Source organism: Amia ocellicauda, chromosome 5 (genome assembly GCF_036373705.1).
Source record: "Amia ocellicauda isolate fAmiCal2 chromosome 5, fAmiCal2.hap1, whole genome shotgun sequence".
NCBI classification, from domain to species: domain Eukaryota; kingdom Metazoa; phylum Chordata; class Actinopteri; order Amiiformes; family Amiidae; genus Amia; species Amia ocellicauda.
This window is the reverse complement of record NC_089854.1, coordinates 26817409-26840740: the sequence shown is the minus strand read 5'-3', so window position 1 is coordinate 26840740 and position 23332 is coordinate 26817409. Positions and strand designations below refer to the sequence as shown.

The following is a 23332-nucleotide window of genomic DNA, read 5'->3' as shown; positions in this document are numbered from 1 at the left end:
AAGGTTAGCCTGTGCCTTTCACTCTCCTCTACAAAAAGCTACAGACTGTAAACTTAAGTATATGTTGCACATTCAGTTGTTAGAAGCTGAGGACTCCACCCATGTACACTTTTTTCCCCCCACACACCTACAACTCTTAGTGTAAGGACATGCTCCCTGTTCTCAGACCTGAATTTAGCTGCTCTTCAATTCCACACTAGACCTTTGTTGCAGGTGTCTGTGTCTGACTAAAGTGTTCTTGCTGATTTAGCCGATCCCTAGTCTTTGTTCCAGGCTGATAAACACACCATTTGAATAACCCACCCCAGTCTAAAAAGAAAATCTCAGACAGTAATTCAACAGAATAAATATTTATTGGTTAGGTTTTGCAACAGGTCACTATAAAAGCATGTAAAAAATATACAGTTTCTTCTACAGGTGAGGTGAATTTAAAGTGCATTCACAGAACAGTGTAGACAGACAGGGTAAACCTGACTGTGAAATCAGCTTATATATATATATATATATACACATACACATACACACACACACAGTATGTGTGTATATATGTATATTTATATATTTTCCTTTCTTGAAATGAAATTTATATATATATATATAGTTTTTTTTGTAAATAAAAAATAACATTTTAGTACATTTTCACAACTCAATATTACCTCTCCCCCACACACAAGTAGAGGGGTGACATTAAGGGAGAGGGGTGACCCGGAATGACTGACTTCATACTGGCCAAACACAGCTGAAATTACCCACAGCCTGAGCACTCACTACAGACAACTGTGCTCCATGAAAAGTTGTAATGAAGACAATAGCTGGTGTGAAATGCCCCAACGTAAGTCTTCAGCTCAAAATACTGCAGACGACAGAGAACGTAGAGCTTTTACTTTTCAATGGTCTCTGTTGTGAGAGAGAAGGTAGCCCTTGCTGCCTACTTAAAAAAAAGGTTCTCCCTCTTTATTGGTGCTAGAGGGGAATATGGCATATTGTTTCAAGCAGCTTTTTCTGCTGTAAACAGGATTACGGTCCAAAGAGAAGGAAGGAAGCTCACAGAGATGCGTTTTCACGTTTGGGTTTATGAAGCACCTCTCCGCATCACAAAAAGAATGTGTTTTAATGTTATTTGTGCTGGATGCTACATATGCTAATAGTTTGAAGATTTTGAAATTAAGGTCCTGTCTCCCTGCTCTGCTGCTGTTATTGTTATTTAGATTTAGTTTTTTTACCATTCAATTGCCAAATCTCACAGTGGGTTTCTTCTTTCTTACTGTAATTTTCCTGTCTTTCAGGGGAATGCCAGGTTAAAACACTATAGGCTCAATATAGACAGCCAAAGTGTAAGCAGAGGACCTGGGACAGCCTGAGATGCCCTCAGATCTTGTATCATATAAATCTTACTGCTTTTGTTGTCTTCTGCTGAGAATGTGGACATAAAGTGTGCTTTACTTTTGATGATCCTTCTTCTTTACTCGGTGTCATCTATCCAGTGCCAGCCCTAGTTCTAAGTCTAAGTTCTCTCTAGGTGTACAATACGGTAGTTTCTTAAGTAAAAGGGCATTTAAATCGAACAGCATTGTTTCTGGATTGGGTGTAGGTGTGGTATTGCTGTCTTCACAATACAAAGGCTGGTCCCAGAAAGATCTAAGATGGCAGTATGACAAGTGAGCCTTTGCACTCTGGTGTTTTGCCACCCAACAGAAATGTTAAACAAACTTGCTGTTCTTGCAGGACAGAAGAAAAATTCCAACTTTAGAAACAAAGATTGCCTCACCATTTTGGGACACCCCTCCCCATTTCAAATTCAAAAGAAACATTTTACAGTCATCATACTCCAAGGTGTGTAATACATTGATACACGTAATATAGACCCACTGAACTCTGAAAAACACATACACACGCATACACAAATACTGTTACAGAGAATATTTTGATATTCAGCCCCCAATAGGGGATGCAAAAATAATAATATACAAAATATCAGGACAGATGTATTAGATTTATTGAAATAAATCGTCTGCTCTATTTATAGTTTTCTCAAAGAGCAATTATCTCCGTTAAAGCATTGCAACCAACGAGATTGAAGCAGCAATCAAACTGCCACAGCACACAGACACAAATAACCTAAACACATTTCATTATGCTAGCCCTGAAATATTCTTCAGCATCTTATTTATTTATTTATTTATTTATTTATTTATATTTTTTGGCTCACATTCAAATTTGAAACTTTTGTAATGTTAATTTTTCAAAGTAACTGACTAGAGGATATATTTGAAGAATGTTAGGCTACAATGTTTTTTTTCATTTGCATCATATTTACTATTGAACCTTTCAGAATGCACTTTAGTGTTTGTTTAAATACATCTATCATACCACAAGTTAGTTAAATTGTTAAAAATTGACATATGAAGTCCCATATGAAACCATTTCACCTAAAGGACATTTGGTAACGATATTTGTAAATGAGCTTTCTATTTGTAGAAGTGTAATTTTCAGTCGGGTACAGTCCTTTCTGTATTACCCAGACAAGCAGAATAGATTCTATTATTTGTTTAATAGAAATAATGACCTTTGTAATTGACAGGTTGTAATAATATGAAATCAGCAATGGAGTTAAAATAAAAACATTTAATGTGAAAATAGAAAAATACAAAAACAACAGGATGCATATGCACACATTTAATGTTACCAAAAAAAATGAATTAAGCTGCAATGTGAGGAAATGTAGTAAAAATTAACCACAACCTCCCCACCCCAGCTGATTTCCTGAGAGGGGAAATGTGGGAGAACACTTCTGTTTCTGTGCATGGTACACACCATTGTGCAAGATGCGAACCTATGCAGACTGATAGATAGGCAGTTATGATGTTTTTATATAATAAAAAATAAAAGAATCTCCCTTTGACCATGCATAGTGCCAAATCAGCCTGCTCTCACTTTTCACTGTTGCACACAGGGCCAGTCAGAGTCGAGGACCCTGATTGGGTGCTCAATTAAACTTCCTAGGGTTCTGATTGGTTACACCATCTGCAGCTGTATAATGGGTTTTGGAGCGAGAGAGGGTTGATGGGAATTCTGGGTATTTGAAAGATAGCATCAGTTTGTTAAGAGTCTCTGCATCCTAACCCCACAGTTGCATACTCATGTATTCCCCGCCTTCCATATTAAATGACTTTGGTTAGATCATAATAGAAATTATGGACTAGCCTGCCATTTGACAGTGGACTCAGATATCTTGCCAAAATACTCATTGCTGTATTAGTAAGCAGGTAAGGAAAATGTATAGTTGGCATAATATTGTGTCTTACTGTATTGGAAACTATTTACCAATTACTTTTTGGAGTCTTTTAAGTATTATAAGGTAGCTCCCAGGCAGAAATGTCTGAATGGTAAGGCACTAAAAAAAGAAAAATAAAGAGAGAGAATCTTACGTGAATGGCACCATCCCATTTCCCTCTTTTGCTGCTGCTTGGCATTTGATGAGGGGGTACACAGCTGTAATGAATGGGATGGAAGGCAGGGGGGGCTATCTGCCCTTGAACATGGGAGTGAAGGCAAGAGCCCACCCATCATGAATGTGTGAGTTGTTATAAATGTTCAAAGAGTTAGTGTAAGGGCTGAGGACCTTGCTCAGGGGTGGATTCTCCCCTGACATCCACTGTTTTATCTGAATGTGATTGTAAGGCGTGCTATTAAGTGTTTATTAATGGCTATGACTTGGGCTGATGAGATCTTGGTATCGCTGTGTGACTGCAGCTTCCTGCTTGAACCCTGCAATCTGTGATTCCTTCTGTCTGAGCTTCCTCTGAGCAGCATACATACTCTTGACAGACTACGACATTTCCATAGCTAATGATCATCAGCATATCTTCACTTTTTAAAATGTATTACAAATTTAAGCAAAGAAAAATGTTGGCTGCCGACTGTCCATTTCTTCATTTGCATTGTCTGTTTACATATGACATGTAAACCCTGCCCCCCCAAAACAACAACACAAGATTAAGTACCATCTATTTTTCTCCTTTTAGTTCAGGATTGTAAGGTTATTGAGGAATTAATTCCTGCTTTTAAAATGTACCATACACAATAATATCCATAGCACACAACAAAGCTTTTAAAACAGTGTGACACACATACACAACAAATTCAAACACATAGCAGCTGCAAACTCCACAGTCAATGCAACGTTATTGTTTAATACAAAATAAATAAAATAAACGTTGACATCAGACAATGTCCAATTCTGCTTATTCACTAGATATCTGAGACCCATCAGCTGGTTTATCTAATACTGACATAGTGAGATGAAAATTGAAGAAAAGACAAAAGGTGAAATAGGATGTTTGACACTTCAATGCTTTTAATATTTCATTGATTTTTTTTATTTTCCCCAATCAATCTATAAGGGGGTTCTGTAGGCCTCAATGCTTCAATAAACATGAGAAAGACTGATGTAGACAAGGAAGGATGTCCTGAGGGCAGTTGCTTGCATACTTCTTCTATGTTATTATTTTGCTTTTTATGTAATCCTAATAATTCTATAACGTGTCTGGACTTACACAAGATTCAGAACCATTCTCGTTACTCTACCAATGTGACCTTTATCTTCAGTGTAACTTCCTTCACCCACAAAATTACATAAGTTCCTCTTATGCACACAAATAAACCTCAGGATTGCCAGATTGGTCACACCCCCACAAGCAGACAAGAACTTTCTCCTCGTATAGTGAAACAACAAAGAAATTGATTACATTTATTTTTAATGTTGGTTTGGACTTTGCCAAATCGCTGCTCAAACAGTCTTCTTGTTAATGCAGAGTTTCTTTTAGGATTAACTGGTTTAATTTTGAATCGCAGTTCAGTAACAAAATGTTCCCTTTGAGGACTGTACAGTCACTCTAACAAACCACCCAAATCCCCCGTAATTTTGGATTAATAGTAATCAAGTACACAGTAATTTCAATTCATCACACAACTTGGGCCCTAGATGGAAATGAAGAGAAATGCAAAATGGCCGCCAATAGTGCTAGTCTTGATGTGGAGTCGTAACACTGACAAAACAAACAAACAAACAAAACCACACAAAACAAAACGGTAAATTGATTTCCCAATATCTTTGGGAGTTCATGTTTGGAGTAAAGAAAAAACAAAAAAAGAATTCAAAAGCATTTTTGAAGAAGTCTGTGCCACAACCAGTTTCCCTGGAAAGGCTTCCTTGCTCACCTACCTGCAAAAGCAGATATATAGGCATACCCTCCTGAAACGACAGCAGTGTTCCTCGTGCCATACAAGTGCCACCCTCCTATTCCACTCTTCTTGTTTTACCACTATATTGACCCTCTAGATAGAATCCTTGTTTTAAAGTAGAAAAACACATACCAAACTGCCAGGAGAACTTTCCACATAAGGGACAATAACAGGACCCTCCTCTTCGTACTGTGCAAGGCCAGTCCATCAGTGATGATAAAGAAGGGTGAAATCCATTTTTACAGATCAATTTATTCATTTATTTTGTGGAGTGTTGTTCCAGTGCATCGTTTTATTTTTTCTTCTGTATGTGTTTTCTGTTGTTATTATTGAATTCTCATGTTTTTGTGTTGGATGCATATTCTCATATGGCACAGCCCCAGAGAGTACATAAATATTACACCTAAATAAATATACAAGATTCTGAAATTCCAGATTTGTCCCACGTCAAATCTGGGACAATTCTGGGGGGGGGGTGGCGGGTTGGGGTGCGGTTCGCTCCCTCCCATTCAGTCAGCCTGGTTGTGTCAAGGCCCTCACTCAAACACAGGTCTCTGGGTTGGTGACCAATTCTCCATTCTTGTCCGTATTGTCCTTGAGGAACTGCTCCACCTCAATGGAGTCCACCTTCACGCTGTCAGGCCTCTTGTCCTCTTCCTTCTCTTTGTCCTCATCTTTCTCCTTCTCTTTGTCCACATCTTTCTCCTTCTCCTTCTCTTTGTCCAAATCTTTCTTCTTCTCCTTCTCCTTCTCATGGTCCTCATCTTTCTCCTTCTCCTTCTCTTTGTCCTCATCTTTCTCCTTCTTCTCTTTGTGCTCCTTCACGTTCTCCTCTTTCAGCTCCTTCACCCCTTCCTCCTCTTCCTCCACCTCACCAGGAGGCTTGTTGAGTTGCTCCATCTCTGCAGCTGTCACTGCCATCTCCAGTTTGGCTTCTGGCTCTGCTGGTTTTTTCTTGATGCAGAAGTAGTTTCCAAAGGCCAGCACCAGGGCAGAGATCACCACCTCACACCCTGCTATCAAGAACACATACATGAAGTGTCCTGTGGCGTCAAGTATCCGGCCTGCATGAGAAGAAAGAGAAACACAAGACCCCCTGTAAATGTACCATCCACAGAACCACATCTTCCCACTACCTTCACAGTCACTGTCACAAATCCAGCCCCACCAGTGAGTTGTAAAAGCATAGTTCTACAGAGTAGATTCAGCACAGAATAAAGTTGTGTAGTGTAGGATTACTTTCCAGTTTTTACTAGGTCTTTATTTAGCATTTAATGCCCACCAACTCCAAGGCACTACTTCTCCAAACAAGCAGAACAATACTAACCCATTTCACATTCATCAGCAAGGGAAAAATAATGAACAATAACTCAACCCCCTATTACCTAATCAATGTGAATTATGTGAATCAGATAATTATGTGAAGCAGCTCCTACTTAACGTCTGCTTCACTTACAAGTAGGATGGAAGAAGTGTAGTTAGGTAATGTGAACCTGCTAAATTGAGGGAAGGAATCGAAAGGCTAAACTAAGGAAAGATTGCTGGTTTTTGACTGACCTGCGGAGGGCGGCCCCACCAGAACAGCGATGGCCTCCATGAGCAGTACCAAGCCGATGGCGCTGGAGAACTTCTCTGTGCCCACGATGGCCATTAACACCTCAAACTGCAGTGCTCCCACCATGCCGTAGGAGATGCCAAAGAAGATGCAAAATGCCACCAGGGCATTGTAGTCCTTCGAGAAGGAGCCGACGAGGTCGGTGCAGCCATTAAACAACATGGCAAAACTGAAGAGGTATACACAGCGCGGACGCACCCACTTCATCCCCGCGATGATCCCACAGGTGGGCCGGGCGAAGATGTCGATGAAGCCCAGGACAGAGAGCAGGGCAGCGGACTCTGTGTCCTCATACTTCAGGGTCTTGGCGTAGCTAACTACGAACACAGGCGGCACAAACAGACCCAACACCATGATGGAGGCGGCGATGGTGTAGATGAGGAAGCCTCTGTCCCTGAATACACTGAAGTCCAACAGCTTCTTCTTCTGCTTCTTCTCCAGTGTTGTGGGCTGCAGGTTCTCCTGATCCACAGTTTTTTTGGGGGGGACCAGGGGCCTCATGAGGGCCCCACACACACAGCAGTTGAGCAGCATCCCCCCCAGGATGAGGAAACCACCTCGCCAGCCATACTTTTGCTGCAGGATCTGCCCCAGGGGGGAGAGGCAGCACAGGAAAACTGGGCTGCCAGCCGCAGCCAGGCCATTGGCCAGGGGGCGCTTCTTATCAAAGTATCTGTTCAGCATGATCAGAGATGGCTGGAAGTTGAGAGACAAACCCAAGCCTGCAAGAGAAACACAACAGTGACATTATTTTAGAATAACCCATCTACACAGGAACCACTTGTCTGTACACTTAGCCTTATTTGGAAAGTGATCATTGCCAACCATCATTGTGTGCTATTGAAAGTTGTGGTGGAGGATGTTTCATAAAGAAGTAACAGATTCTATTAATTAGTGTGAATATAAATTCCCCTAATCTGACTCCCTTCGGAGTAGAATAATGGAATATTAAGTGTTTCACTTGACAGAATTGGCTGCAAAAGGCAGGGATTCAGGCTGTAAGTAGAGCATAAAATGGGGAAGGTAACCTACTGATCTAATACGATTGTGTAAAATGTCCCTTTTCGGCACAAAATCCAATTGGCTAATGCGGTGGGGATTGAGGCGAGTGGAGGGGGTGTGGGGCTCACCTGTGATGACCCCAGTGGAGAAGTAGAGGTGAAAGATGTTGGTGGAGAAGGAAGCCATGACCATCCCCAACGAGGCAAAGAGGCCGCCCACCATCATCACAGGGCGACACCCAAAGCGATTCACCAGCACGCTACAAATTGGACCTGCCGATAGACAGACATACAGACACATGCTTAAACCTCAACTCTTTACCCAGGCCTGCAGAGTACACAACACATCTCTAAAGTAGCTGTCCTCTTTGGGCAACTCTTGGTTTTCTTCCCTCCCTCAGCATAATTGTTATCATTCATGTTTATCAATGAAGGTAACACCAAGTTCCTTGCCTTGAATAAATCTAGTGTTGAGCAAACCATTTGCTAATCAAGCTGTTTTAACCTTTTGATTGGGTCAGTTCCAAATCGGCCCAACAATGCATACCTTTTCTAGGTAAGGTGTGACCTAGCCAAGGTATAACCCAGATACATAAAATAAACAAATATACATGCATACCTACTGATGAGAAACTTGGAGAGAAGTCTTTGCTTGCCCAACACAGCTTGGTAGGTCTGGCACAAGGCCTTTTCTTTGTTGCTGGATTGGCAGGCAAAGACTGCTCCACTGAGAGGGGCGGGGAGAGCCCTTACCTGTCCCATACAGCATGGCCAACAGGATGGAGGAGATCCAGGCCGTGTCACTGTAGCCCACATTGAACTCACGGATCAGTTCCTTGAAGAAGACACTGACGGCCTTTGGGAAGGCGTAGGAGAAGCCTGTGATGACGAAGCAGCCAAACAGGACTGGCCACCCCCACCCCCCATCTGGTGCCTTCACCCCACTGGGGCCATCGTCCAGAGCCACACCACCCATGATTCCTCTTGTCTTTCAGTCCTGCGGGGAGACATGGCCCTGAGAGTCACACCACAAATGCACCGCTGGGTTCCTCTCTCCACCCTCACACAGGCAGGGCGTGTCATGCTTTCATTCATACGTTTGCTGCTACAGAGAATCCCACTAGATCCGCCTCCCCAAATCCTTATTCTCCTGCCTCGTTTTGAAAAGCAGTCAAATCCCTCATTCCTGCTTTTAATGCATGTGGGAACCAGGAGGACTGAGCTTATTATTTTGTGTTTTCGGTTTTATGTGCTCTCCTTCATATTCACACGATGTTCTGTGTGGAAATCAACATATCTAAAGCAATATGACTATGATATGACTTTTGATGCAAGGATACAGAACACATCACTAAACAACAATGCGGGCTGTAATGTAATGTCCTTGACTGTTTTAAAGGACAGTGAAGTATTACTGGCAACCGAACCCAGTGAAATTCAACGGATGTCTGTGTCTGTACATGCTCTGTGTTCATGAGACTTGCCATTAGGCCTGCTGCACGGTATAAGATATTAACATGCATGGCAGGTCCGAGGCTGTGGGCAGCAGGAACCATGTTTTCCTACATGCACAATTATCCCCTTACCCCTGTAGTTGCAGGGACACAGACACAAGCAGTGCTGCTACAATAGGCAGCTGTTTATTCAGAGCAACTGTTCTTTGCCATCATGCATTCATTTCACTGCAGCCCACCCAGCAGCCAGACCTTAATTTGCAACAATAAACATACTTTACAGGTCAGCATAGAAAACACTTGATAATGGAAGTTGCTTGTTAATCGGAAAGGAACAGCTTTGTATTAACCAAATTGCCATGACAGAGGATTTCCAGACACTGTTGGGGAAAGGAGGTGTACAGGTACAGTGCTTAGATACAGTTAGGTCCATAAATATTTGGACAGTGACACAATTGTCTTCATTTTGGCTCTGCGCGCCACCACAATGGATTTGAAAGGAAACAACGGTGTGCTTTAAGTGTAGACTTTCATCTTTAATTTGAGGGTAGTTACATCCAAATTGGGTGAACGGTGTAGGAATTACACCCATTTTTATATGTGGACCCCACAATTTTAGGGGCTCAAAAGTAATTGGACAATATCAATACTTGGTTGCAAATCCTTTGCAGTCAATGACTGCCTGAAATCTGGAACCCATAGACATCACCAGATGCTGGGTTTCTTCCCCGGTGATGCTCTGCCAGGCCTGGACTGCAGCTGTCTTTAGTTCCTGCTTGTTCTTTGCCTTCAGTTTTGCCTTCAGCAAGTGAAATGCTGCTCAGTTGGATTCGGGTCAGGTGATTGACTTGGCCATTGCAGAACATTCCACTTCTTCACCTTAAAAAATTCTTGGGTTGCTTTCACAGTGTGCCTTGGGTCATTGTCCATCTGCACTGTGAAGTTCCGTCCAATTTTGAAGCATTTGGCTGAATCTGAGCAGATAATATAACCATAAACACTTCAGAATTCATCCTGCTGCTTTTGTCAGCAGTCACATCAATAAATAAAAGGGAACAAGTTCCCTTGGCAGCCATACATGCCCATGCCATAACTAACTTCACATATGAGGTGGTATGCTTCGAATCATCAGCAGTTCCTTCCCTTCTCCATACTCTTCTCTTCCCATCATTCTGGTACAAGTTGTTCTTTGTCTCATTTGTCCATAGGATGTTGTTCCAGAACTGTACAGGGTTCTTTAGATGTTTTTTGGCCAACTCTAATCTGGTCTTCCTGTTTTTGGGGCTTATCAATGGTTTACATCTTGTGCGAAAGCAACCAAATACTTTTTTAAGGCAAAGAAGTGGAATGTTCTACAATGGCCAAGTCAATCACCTGAGCTGATTGTTGATTGTTTCCTTTCAAATCCATTGTGGTGGCATACTGAGCCAAAATGATGACAATTGTGTCACTGTCCAAATATATATGGACCTAACTGTATATACACCTATACATGCAAGTCAGCAAAACTGTTTCCGCTTCAGTTAGTACAAACCTTTATGGGCTTTTTAGTGAATTATATAATGTGGAGACATTAATGGAAAAAATAATGAATATGGATTGCAACTGTACCATTGTCTCCACCAGCCTATCACAGCTGTGGTTTAAAGAATGTCTTGGGCCCAGAGAGGTTTAATAGCCTCCACGGCTGATTTACACATAAGTTCAGTACCTCAGACAGTTAACTCCAACACGCCTCACAGAGCTCCAAAGGGGAGAATCACATCTCCTCTTCCTGTATTATCTTGAGACATTCTTGTTTCACAGATTTATACTTAATCTGTGTAGAGACAAAGAGGCAATATCTCCAATAATGTTCTTTGTTTGCTCAAGCATAGAGGTTGTTCCCTGATTATTAAAAAAAAAATGTTTCCTGGGACTTCAACACACATTGCTCAATGCCAGCAGGGCTTTCCGAAAGAGTTTAGTGTCCAAAGAGAATTTAGAAACACGTACGGAGGTCAGTTCAGGTCTAGTGCTGATGTTGCTCTGGCTGTAACCATTGTGCTCCATGAGTAAATATGATACAAATATCAATCCAGAGACAGCTGCCCACAATCTGACACTTAACTATTTTTGGTGTCTTGTTCTTTGATGGTGGTACAGTGTGAATCCTAATTAGACACTAGTTGCTAGGTAATTTAAATGTATCCTCTTGTATGCTTGCTAGCTGGTTGGTTAGCTGGTTGGCTGGCTGTGTGAGCTGCACAGTAAAAGGCAGAGGGAGTTACACTTTCATTTGTAACTCATTTTTTAGGTGAAGGGCAGTGCATTAGAAACTAGAGGTAAAGATATAAGTTATTCAAAAGAAATGCATAGATATTGGGCCTGAGCACTGCATCAGTTTAGCCTAAGGTCAAAAAGCAAAGGACAGATTAGCTACAGAACTTTTTTTTAATTTCTTTCGTTTCTTTTTGTCTGATCATCAAAACACAGAAGTATTGCAAGTTAGAAATACATGACAAACAGTTGAACGACGGTTATGCCCTGTCCTTTCCACCCAAAGAGTGTCTGCTGATGTGACTGTTGGAAGGCAGGGGACATCATGTCTGCTAATTATCGCCTCATCCACAGCCAGCCCCTCCCCACGTGCAACACATGCATACATACGGCTTCCCCTCACTCTAGGCTGCGTGCCAGCTCTCCTGACAGACCCTGTGCCCCAGCTCTGGCTTTGCTCTGGTACTTGTCAACCCAAGTCGTGCCAGTCATTCCCAGGGCCCTTATCACCAGGCCAAGGAGTCCAGGCTGTCAACACTGAGCAGTGGGCTGAGTGTCCTTTTCTAAAATTACATTGCAATGTTTATGGACAACAACATTCTAGGAGATAGAAGCCTGTCCGTAACTCCTTGCCAGAGAGAACCAGGAGCCTAGAGACTGTATGAGAAATGGAATGATACCTTTTTGAAGTATCCAGAGCACCATAACTGAAGTGACTGTGGGGCAGTAATGTGGAGTAGTGGCTAGGGCTCCGGACCCTGGAGCACAGGGTCGTGGGCTCAATCCCACTGCTTTTGTACCTTTGAGCAAGGTACTTTACCTAGATTGCTCCATTAAATGCCCAGGTGTATACATGGGTAAATGGGTAAAATGTAAAAAATAATGTGATGTAACAATTGTAAGTCACCCTGGATAAGGATGTCTGCTAAGAAATTGAATAATATCTGTGGCCAACAGGCAGCATTCGTCCCCATTCGTCGAAGCCAAATGTATATTCGTTGCACAAATTGATAAGAATAAGCAAATGTTGCAAAATGCTGTATTTCCATAATAGATCATTAACCATATAAATGCACCAGGTTTTATAATTAACAGTAACAGTCACGTTTTATTATGCTGATTGTGTACATTGAACTTGCAGGGGGAAAAAGGGCAATATTTCACACAATCAGGTAATGAATAACATGGTCTTTCAAACCATGAACAGCAAACACAGAAAAAAGTGTTTCTGGTCATCCAGAATGTCGGTGTCTTACTTCTCATTTAATAAGTATGTTATAAAAATTAATATAGCATCTGAATTCACAGAGTATTCTGTCCAGAACACCAAAACACAGGAACCTGCTAGGAGTTGCTCAACAAGGGTACTCATCAAGTGTTCATGAATTAGTAGTGAAGGTCAGTTTCAAATGTAATCTGCAGATTACAGATTACACGTAAACTATAGATTTGCAACCTTGTAGGGAAAAAAAAAAGATCCAGTCTAAGAGCATGACCTACCCTTGACACTGATGTTTTTCCTTTAGCTGTCAATGTGGTTTCATGTGTTTGAACTTCTCATCTGTCATTATGTTAAGAGTTCTCTGGCTCTCTCCCTACAAACTCCATTTAAAATCACCCCCTCCTTTACATGGCCCCTGCAGAAGCTCCCCTCAGAGAGACTGCCAACACCGCAATCCCCCTCCTAAAATAAGACCCTGACATTTCCTTGTCCGTGGCAGTGCAAACTAGTCTAATAGCTGGGGACAGGATCACTTTGTCTCCTCATAGCAATATCTACTGTCTGTATCTAAGCAAATTTAACTGATGATGATTATTACAAATTAGTACAATTTAGACATTTATTTATTTGTTTTTAGCTGTGCAGAGATATATTAAAACATGTTATAGCAGAAATGTGTCACGTCAGCATTAGATCACAAAACAAAACATGGTCCTATTTTTTTAGCTCCATTCCCAGTTCAAATCTTTGCCTGTCACCTCAAAATTCACACTTCCTTTGAGCAGCTTATTTCCTTCCTTTTAAAAAATATAGTACATTTTACTGAATAAATTAATAAAACTTGATAAAAGTAAAATAAAATAAAAACTGTCCTAGCTTCAATCAAATGCACAAACGGACACGTAGCTTCGGAGCAAGATGGAAAATTGGCATGCCACCGAGCTGGGGGTATTGATTTAATTAGACACAAGGGCTGCCAGTCATTCTGTGTGGTTGGGGAGTCGGCCGCCCGGTGCAGTAACACTGGAGCAGCTAGCGGCTCCACACGTGCCCCAGATTAAGCTAGGCTAGAGTCTATGTTTGTGGGAGGCCTGAAGCAACTACAGCAGTCAGTCTCACTGGTAAACATTCGTCGCTGTTAAGTCTTCTGCATGGATTAGGCTTCCTCCATCCTCTCCAATCTCTTTACAGTGCCATACTTATCTGCCAGTGAGACATGGCGGGTGGGGGGTGGTCAGAGTGAGTAGTTGTCAGTGTCAGAGAAAGCTTTCAAACCATCCTGTTTGAAGCGCAAACACAGAAAACCTTCAGGGTTCGCAGGGATTACCACAAGCCCCTGGTGTCCATATGCCTGTTGGTCTTTCAGCTGATCTTTATAAATGTAACCCCTTAACTGTTTCCAAGCAATGAACACCCCTGTTATTATTATTTACATTTTCTTCATAATTCTGCAATGTGAACATTCTTCATCTGCAGTTTCCATTAAACGCAGTAGTCTTTTCACTCTTTATCTTAACCTGATCTACATTTTTATTTTTATTTCAGAAAAAACTACTTTGTTCAGGAATTATACAATTGCCACTTCCTATCGAATACATTTATAGTGTATTATGTATTATGTTAACCAATCACTTTTTATCAGTCTCCAGCTTGCATCTTTTGTTTGAACATTTATGTATTTAATTATTTCAGCCCATATACAATGTTTGGGCGTTCCTGCCAAGCTACAATTAACAAAACAAGTGAAGCAATAATCCACTTCCTGTTGTGACACAGGCTTGAATTACAGGAGATTATTGGACCTCCCCTTGGGATTAGAAAAGGCTAACTTGTTCACCATGCAGCACACAAGCTATGTGTAAAAAAAAAACATATATATGTGTCCCCCATCCCCCCATCCCCTCCATTTCCACATCACAAGGGGCAGGTCAATATTTATTTATCCATCTTCATTAATTAAAAAATACATACATACATAAATAAATAAATAAAAAGAGCCAATTCTTAGTTTCTCTCAGGCCTCAAAGGAAATGTCTAAAAATAGTGCCCGCCCATTCTGTGACAGATAAGACTGTTGCATCCCGGTCCTTTGACAGCCATCATCCACTTAACATCCATGAGACAGTCCCAGAAATACACTGGAGGACAGCATGTATGAAGCATAGTACACCACAATCCAACAATCTGGAGCCCCTTTTCCTTGATGTGTCACCACAAGACAAGGATTTACAGTGTGCATCACATGACATCATCTCAGCACTGCAGTTATTTATGTCTTAGCGCTCCTCTTCCTTGCCCGATGACAGGTGATCATTTCAGACTCCTTCCCCTTGAGATTTATTCAGCAAAGGACAGATGGCCTGATTTGCCCAGAAACAGAGCCATCATTTCGATATTCACCTCCGGAGGCAAACTGCAGTTTTAAAACCCCCTACACCCAACACATTGCCTCCTAATGATTACAGCCACCACTGACACTTTCATTAGCACTTTTCATAGTAATTATAATATAATCTCACTGCGGTCGAATCACATTAAGATTACATGAGTGAGAGACTTCCAGGAAAGAGCCAGATCCACATTTGAAACCACCTCAAAGACAGTAATCTGAGTAATAACACACCACACACTTAAAGCATCAATCGACGGGCCTATAGAAGTGGAAACATTGCGGTGATTTTTTTCCACAAAGATGTTTAGAAAGCTGAATAACCAATTCCACAGTGGAGACAAACAAGTGCAAATCTCAAGTGGTAATGGGGGAACTGTCAGCTGCACGATCACCAAGATGTCCTTTAAGTACGACAAATGTACCCCATCAATCCTGCACTGGGGTCTGTGTTCATGATGCTTTCGAAACACTGGGAATTGTCTTTGATGAACAGCCACATATATAGCGGCCTTTACAGAGCAGCAAAATAGTATTTCCACATTTACCTACACTTGACTGTACAGTATATCTCCACCTGTCTAGTGGATTTAACGTCACTGTTGCATTAAGGCTCGAGCATCCACATTCATGATTTTGAACAACTAAGCATTCGCCCTAGTGCTCTCAAATCTTACATACACTTTTTATTTATCTGGAAGAAAAGTACTTTCCTCTGTACTGAAATCTATGTCAGTGAGAAAAATTCAGATGGGATCTTAACAGCCTGGATTGGTAAATAAAATACTGTGAAGTCCATTATTACAATGTGATACAGTCTATGCTCTTTTCCATATTTATATTAAAACATATTTCAGTCAGACATTTCAATTCAGAGAAAAGGGGTGTGCAGGCGGGATAATGCATCAACATTTTCTTCTCCTTGTTTATAGTATATTCCTGCAAAATATTTTGAATACCTAATATTACACGCCTCTCTCCAAAGTATGAATTTCTCAAGAAACTGGAATACCCAACCGAAATATACAAACCCAATTGCAGCAGGCCAAAATAGTGTCAGCCCAGGTAGGCAACTGGGAAATCACACACGTATCCATGGGAGAAGAGGGGTAATGAAAAAAAAACTCTGGGCTATACAACAGTATGACTGAAAGGGGGATTTTAAACACTGCATAAAGGTGCACTGTGCCAAGAGGGAATGCGAAATACAGTTAACATGTGAATGGACAGAGGAAGAGGGAATCAAGCTATGAAAACCTGCCCTATCTCCTGCTGTTTTCTGTAGACACGTTCTCTCTTTATCTCTCCATTTAAGAGCAATGCTTAGTGGAAGAATGGGAGCTATTGTCCTAGCTTTCTTTGAAGATTTCAAATGGCTATTGCCAAGCCCTAGTGTTTTGACCTGCAGTGAAACATACCGTCTGTATTGTTTTGTTTTCTTAGAGGATCTTAGGGGCTGTTACTCTTCTGTGCTGCTTCCTGCATTCCTGCACCCAAGAACGTTTGGGGAAACTGGACATGTCACAAGCTGTGAAGTGCAGATGTTTCCAGATTTATTCCACACAACTGGAATCCCACGCTCTCCGAATACCGGGAAGGTATGTGAAAGTGTGGGTAGATTATGAATGGCTTGTTTACAAAGACAATTTGCAGGTTTGGGGGAAGAAATCCCATTGGCTATACCAAATTACTAGTTAAAAGTTTGTAGGTCCAGCATCTATAAGAATCGAGTTAAATATACAGCTCTGGAAAAAATTAAGAGACCACTTAACATTGTTTTCTGAACTTGGAGTGGTCTCTTAATTTTTTGCAGAGCTGTATTTCTGTAATACACTTTCACCTTGCATAGTCTTTTTCTGAAAGGTTTAGGAAACCATCATTAATACATTGGCCCATATTTAATCAATCTGATAATTTCCCCCCACTATTAACTAATATAACTAATTACATTTTCACACAGTTCACATCTTAATGTACGTATCAAAATGCATTAAAAACGTTTTTATCAGTGTAAATATATAACTAGGTTATTTAAGGTAAAGGCATTACTATCGCAGTTCCGGTATAGCTAACAATAGCTGGGTTCTGACCATGAATTAGCCTGCAGTCATTTCCTTCAGTGTAAGCATATGCAGTCCTGTATGCTGAGAAACATGAATTCTTTGAAACTCTGAAATTCTGACATAACTGGTTACTTCGTTTCTGTAAGGTGTGGAAGTGCACACACAGGTCAGCCAGCCTCCTTTGAACCCAGTGTCTTATCCACTGGGAAATCAAACTCCTAGATTGACATCTGTTGGAGGATTTTAGATATTAGGGATTCATTTGTCCATTGACCCAGATTACACCCCCCCCCTTTTCCAAAAACAAGTCACCCTGTTCCTTCCTGCTCCCAATGCAAACAGCCGCGCCAGATCACCAGGGAGATGGAACAAAAGAGTTCTGGCACCAGCCAGGACTCACCGAGCAGCACTGGTGAGATTTTTCATTCTGCCCTGACTGATAAAATAAAACACCATTATCAGTGCATGTCTCCACCTACTTCAACCCCACTTCCTTAATTGTCTGTTTTGCTGACTCATTGGATTGTGAATGCTCTGGGTAGAGCAACACACCGAATTTAAGATGGAGAACTAGTTTTACTGAGAGGTGTTTCAATCAATCGATCGATAATGACCCCTTCATTGGCATGTGGGGATATACTGCATCCCTCAGGTAGTGTTTGAATTATTTCGTTATTTTGCCATCCCTTTCATGAATTCAAGATATTAAACTGTCTTTCAGATCATATCTAACATACCATGCTTTTTACTCTCATTATAGTTCAGCACACTGCCACAAATATTTTACAAAGCAGGAAAAACATTAGATGCCAATAAACAGAGAGGAAGATAACCACAAATAATGTTCTGATTTCTGACTTTTTGACTATAAATAAATACACACTCCTACAGTGTGTGCCATTCAAGGTAAGACTAGTATAGTGGGTCTAATCTGGAAAAACTATTCTTTTGGGACATTTGTCAAAGGTGTTCAATCATAACTAAAGTCGGACTTTTTGATTGTCCTGCATGTTATTAAACCCTTTACACAACAGATAGATGAACATATCATTTATTCATATATGCTTTATAAAATATGATGTAATTGTTATTTAATATTGTGTTTAATAAACGTAACGCCTTTATCTACATATTATTTAACTCACGTTACTGACCACCATATTCCAGGAAATAAATAGCATTTTGCTGGAGTTAGATGTCCGGCCGCGTCCGTGTTGCGCACCCTGTAGCGTCTGATGCGGCGGCGCGACTCTTAATAACGCAAAGTCCGCCTGCGCAGCCACGCTATCCTGCGCCGTCGCCTGCAGCCACCACGTCGGAGGTGGAAATGGTTGTAAAAAAGCATCCTTTGACGCATCATCTACCTATTGCTCGGACACAAATTCAGCGATACAGTATTTGTATGATCACGATTTTAAATACTGTGTAATCCTTCCGTATACATTATTATTATTATTATTATTATTATTATTAGCTAACATGATCATGATAATTTTAAATGTCGTAAGGCAATTAAATGATATCATATATTAACCCTTAATGCTATATAATTCGTATTCTTTATCCGATGCCAATAGGTCCGAGCAGCGACACGAAAGTAGGTTATGATGAGATAAGGCCATTAATAAAACTCCATTTGAAATATCCTACCATCGCCAATTCACTTCTTAGTTAATTAGATAGTATTCACGGCGGCTGTTTAGCAGTGTTTATCAAGAAAAGTACATAACCCACTAGTTAGATAAAGGTGAAAAATAAAAATAACCAAGTCCAAGACCTACTCTGTCTCTACTCTGACACTACTCTCTCTTGCTTTAATGCATCAGTGCAACACGTACAATCACCCATGGCTGCTAACCTGTTAGATCTGAAGAGAGAGGAGATGCCACCAATATTGAATTACTTCAATTACTTTCATTTACGATCGGTAATGCAGTCAGTTCAACAAAATGCGTAAATGAAACGCCATTCATTAAAAAGCAGCTTAATAAAACTCTGCATTTCCCCACACAAAACCAATTAGATAAGATGCAAATGACATATATGCACACAGTGATGTGGAGTTATGATAATCCTGCTTTCGAAGCAGCCCGACAACCTAAAGACGTGCGTTATTTGATAGAGGACATTACACAGAATTTCACAGAAATGCAGCTTTCAGTAGCCGGTGTGTTCAGCGTGTGCAAAAGCAGATATTTAGCAAGGAAATGAATTGTCATAATACATTATAACAGACCGGCATAACAGCTCAATTCTCCATTAGCGCTACTGAAGTTATTTGCGGAAGGCAGAGCACCGGCGCTTACCTTAGAGATGCTCGACTGCGGCCGATCTTTCCAGATCCCTCCGCTAGCGCACGATTTTATACCATACAATCACGTTTATTCCGGCACGTATGAGAGGACCTCCGTCTCGCAAAAAAGACATCTGGGCCCTAGTGCCCTTCCGCTTCCTGGGAATCACCTGGGGCTTCCCGGCAAGGGATTCTTCTGCGGGCTGGGAGCAGGCTGCGCACTCGGGTCCAGACACGCCGCGCCTCCGGTTCTGGATGCTCTTATCTCTTTAGCCACAGTGGCTTTGTTTTTTACCATACAAGGTTGCTCAGTGCTTACTTACTTACTTACTTACTTGACGAGCACAGTTAGCTCTTGTTCATTTTGACACAATTACCGACAGTTTAAAAGGCGTTTTTGTTTCCACACTTGCATGGCAGCTGTGAGATACGGTAGTTTAAAGCAAATACAACGCAGCTGTGCAAAATAAGGAAAAGGTGTTTTTATACCACATATATATTCTACACATATCTATTTTTATATATTTTGTGTCGATGTATTATTAATCGATGTTTACTATTGTTTAAATGTTGCCGAGCAGAAATGTAAAATATACGTTTAATATATCTAAATATATCTTAATAATCACATATTACTATAATATTAAGAAGAGCTGTACATGACTCACAGATGGATTTAACGGGACGCGTTATGGGAGTAGGGTCATATGATGTTGTCTTCAAAGATCTGGGGAAATGATCTTTTATACATATTATTCATTTTTATTTGTATTTCTATTTCTAAGAAGCGCTGTTTAAATGTAGCATGGGTTCATAGCTGATAGTATGTATAATATGTACATGTATCCCGCAATGTTGTTAACCTCTTCTGATGTTCTTGTTTCTGGTCTAAATGCTGATATAAAGCACAGGCGAAGCATGAGAATTGACTGGCTACTATTTGCGCTTGCAATCTTTCGTCAGCACTGTGACGTAGAGGTAGCTGCTTCCTCGCCACACCCCTCCCGTAATAAATAGCAGGGCTTGTTCTGTGAGAAATGGCAGAGAAAGTGCGGTACTAGAATTTCTGATTCTTACAAACATCGATTTATTAATGAATGGAACCGACTTTGATTCTATTCTGATTCTTACAAAAGATACAGCATACAATATTTGTTTGGTTTCCAACAGCACTGAATATAAAAATGCAACATCAAGACATACAAACAATAATAATGTAAATTACACTTATTTATATTTGTAGCTTAAAGGAATAGCCAGGTTGTTTCAAGGTAGAATGAAAACATCATGACAATTCTGAGCAACTTACACTGTAACACAAAAAATGTAATACCAAACAATGAGGCCTATAACACAATCTAACATAATATATATTTTTTAAAACACTCATATGCTCAATTAAAATATATATTTTAAAGAGGTGTGTGTAACTCACAGTGAAGGTGCTTTTCGGCTTCCTCTCTTATCTGTAGGGATATTTCAAACTCAATCATTGGTTTATTTGTGGAAAGGCAGAGGATGGGGTCCCACACTTTGTTTATAACAGCTTTAGTACATATGTATTGTCCCTGGTCCCATGGAAACTGGATAAGAAAAACTAGGTAAATACATTTGATCTGGCTCTGTGTCTCAGATTGTATGAGAACAAAAATCAGAGCATGCATTTGTAATCTGGCACAGAGATATAATTGATTCATCATTATTTCTGTCTCTCCCATCTTCCTCTAAAGCCTAATATTTTAATTATGGGGAGCACAAAAGATATTTAAAAAATCTAGAAACCAAAAGAACTAAACTGCACTCATGAGACGTTTTAAGACAATGTGTATATGAGTTACCATATATTTTGAAAAAAAGATTCCCTGGCAAGGACTTGGTGGGAGAAAGTATTGGCAGATAGACAGGAGAAACACCCTGCTGAAGGGCTGTAAGCCAGAAGGGTGCTGTGATGAATTCCCAGCTGAGACTTCCTGCTGTGGGACTGCATGGGTTGAGCCCAGTTCAGTTTAAAGGCCAGCTGGAATTAAAATTAACTTGAGACTGTTGAACGGTTCGCTACCCTAGGAATGATGCAACCATGCTTAAAGGCTAAGCACTGGAGGTTCTTAAAAAAAAGTTCTTAAAAGAAAGAAAAAAGGGAACAAAATACAGTACCCTTAATCAGAGATTTTGTTAATCATTTCAATTATCCACAGTGAATGTTGCATACATAAATACAACACATTGGCTGCCATTGTCAGTACAGCTAGTACAGTACAGCTTTATATATTTATGTAAGCCATTATAAGCACATAAGTCTGTGGCTGGCCAGTTAAGAGCCAGACCCCAGTATTGTTTGCTGTGCTGTGACCTAGCAAAGGGTCAAAAGAAATAGTGCTCCAGGGAGTACTGCATTATTGATCAAGACATACGGAAACCCCAAAAAGATTACTGAGAATTAACAGCTCACTTCCATATTTCACAAGGAGAGAGGAAGCTAATCATCCATCTTATCTTATGGTCCCTTCAGCTACGGCCCCCATCCCCCCCCCCCCCCTCTCTCTCTCTCACACACACACACACACACACAGGAAATCACCATAGCAGCCAGTTCACACCACCAATGTGATCGTTTACATATCTGTAGTTGTATTTGAAGCACTTCCCCTAAAACAAAGCACACTTCATGCTGCTGAAAAACAACACAGTCTCCTGATCTGAAAAGCCATCATGCAACAGATGCATTGTGCATGTGAATAGGTGCTGAACTGCAGATTGCCTTTTCAGCAATCAACAGGAATGGCAGTGCATGTGTATTAGAAATGAATAGGTGAAGGAGGAATAGTACAATCTGTGACTTCAGAAGCTGGCAGAACCTTGAAAATGTTTACCAGAAAAAGGACAGAGGCTGTGGTCCTTGAAGGTCACCTTGAGATTTGACCCTGCTGCATCACACCACTGTAGTGACCATGCTGTCTGTTTGCTATGTTCCTCTGTTGCAGGACACCACTCTCATCACCAGAATTGAGTGCCTATAAGGTACTTCTAAACATTATTCATGCTAGAACTACACCTTCCAGTTCCTTATGAACGAACAAGACACCTTCCGTTTTAGCACATTGAGTGAGGTCAACCCTAGTGAAAGTGCAGTGAAACCATTGCAGAAACACATGTACGTTTGCATCATTGTAGTGTCTGTGGCTTATCTAACAGTGACACTGGGAAGACTGTGGCAGAATTTCCATGTTGGGACCAGTCTTTCATCAGTCACAGCACTGGAGGGTGTCAGGTGATTTGTATCAGTTGCCATGACACTCAGGGCTGTGGCTCTGTGTCATTGAGCAGGTACAGGGCCTGTTGCTGTTTCACATGTGTCACGTTACACCAGCGTCCATGAGTCACGTAGTCGAGGGGACTGTTATCAAAACACTTTCATTACTGCTACACCCCAGCATTGTTTATCCCTTATTTGTAATATTACAAATTGTTACAAATCTCAATTCACCCTTGCAGTTCTCATTGAACAGCATTGTCAATGAAATAAACTGTACTATATTATGTTTTCAAATATTATGTATGAATGATCATTATATATTGTGTTTTATAAAATGTATACTCACTGTTACGGTTAAGCATGGTATAAAATTAAGAGATATTTAATGTTCTCTGTGAATCCTGAATACTGTTTTAGGCATTATCTTCCATAGTTTGTGGATTAAGGCTGTCTTTATCTGCTTCCTAACGGTCATATGAATGTTCATCAGGGTTCACAGCCAATTTTCTTTGAGCCAGGCTTATTATCACACATATTAA

At 40.7% G+C, this 23332-nt stretch overlaps 1 protein-coding gene across 3 annotated transcripts; it reads right to left on the bottom strand.

Annotated features, from left to right (window-relative positions):
- Positions 1-334: 334 nt before the first annotated feature.
- LOC136749961 (monocarboxylate transporter 4) lies at positions 335-19728 on the bottom strand. Of its 3 annotated transcripts, none has more exons than XM_066704629.1 (5): positions 19554-19728; positions 8614-8857; positions 7990-8133; positions 6802-7581; positions 335-6308 (listed from the first exon to the last, which is right to left on the bottom strand). In XM_066704629.1, the coding sequence occupies exons 2-5, from the start codon at positions 8834-8836 to the stop codon at positions 5785-5787; spliced, it is 1671 nt and encodes a 556-aa protein (XP_066560726.1). In that variant the 5' UTR covers positions 8837-8857; positions 19554-19728; the 3' UTR covers positions 335-5784. The 3 variants fall into 3 exon arrangements, with proteins under 3 accessions (XP_066560726.1, XP_066560728.1, XP_066560727.1); XM_066704631.1 differs by lacking the exon at positions 19554-19728 and adding an exon at positions 18393-18481; XM_066704630.1 differs by lacking the exon at positions 19554-19728 and adding an exon at positions 11026-11122.
- Positions 19729-23332: the final 3604 nt, after the last annotated feature.

What these genes read in the sequence shown, in the direction of transcription:
- LOC136749961 (XM_066704629.1), bottom strand. Translation starts at nt 8,836, where the DNA reads ATGGGTGGTGTGGCTCTGGACGATGGCCCCAGTGGGGTGAAGGCACCA. An exon ending in GGCCATGCTGTATGGGACAG is followed by an intron (nt 8,134 to 8,613) that starts GTAAGGGCTCTC and finishes GTCTATCGGCAG; the next exon opens with GTCCAATTTGTAGCGTGCTG. An exon ending in CTCCACTGGGGTCATCACAG is followed by an intron (nt 7,582 to 7,989) that starts GTGAGCCCCACA and finishes TTTCTCTTGCAG; the next exon opens with GCTTGGGTTTGTCTCTCAAC.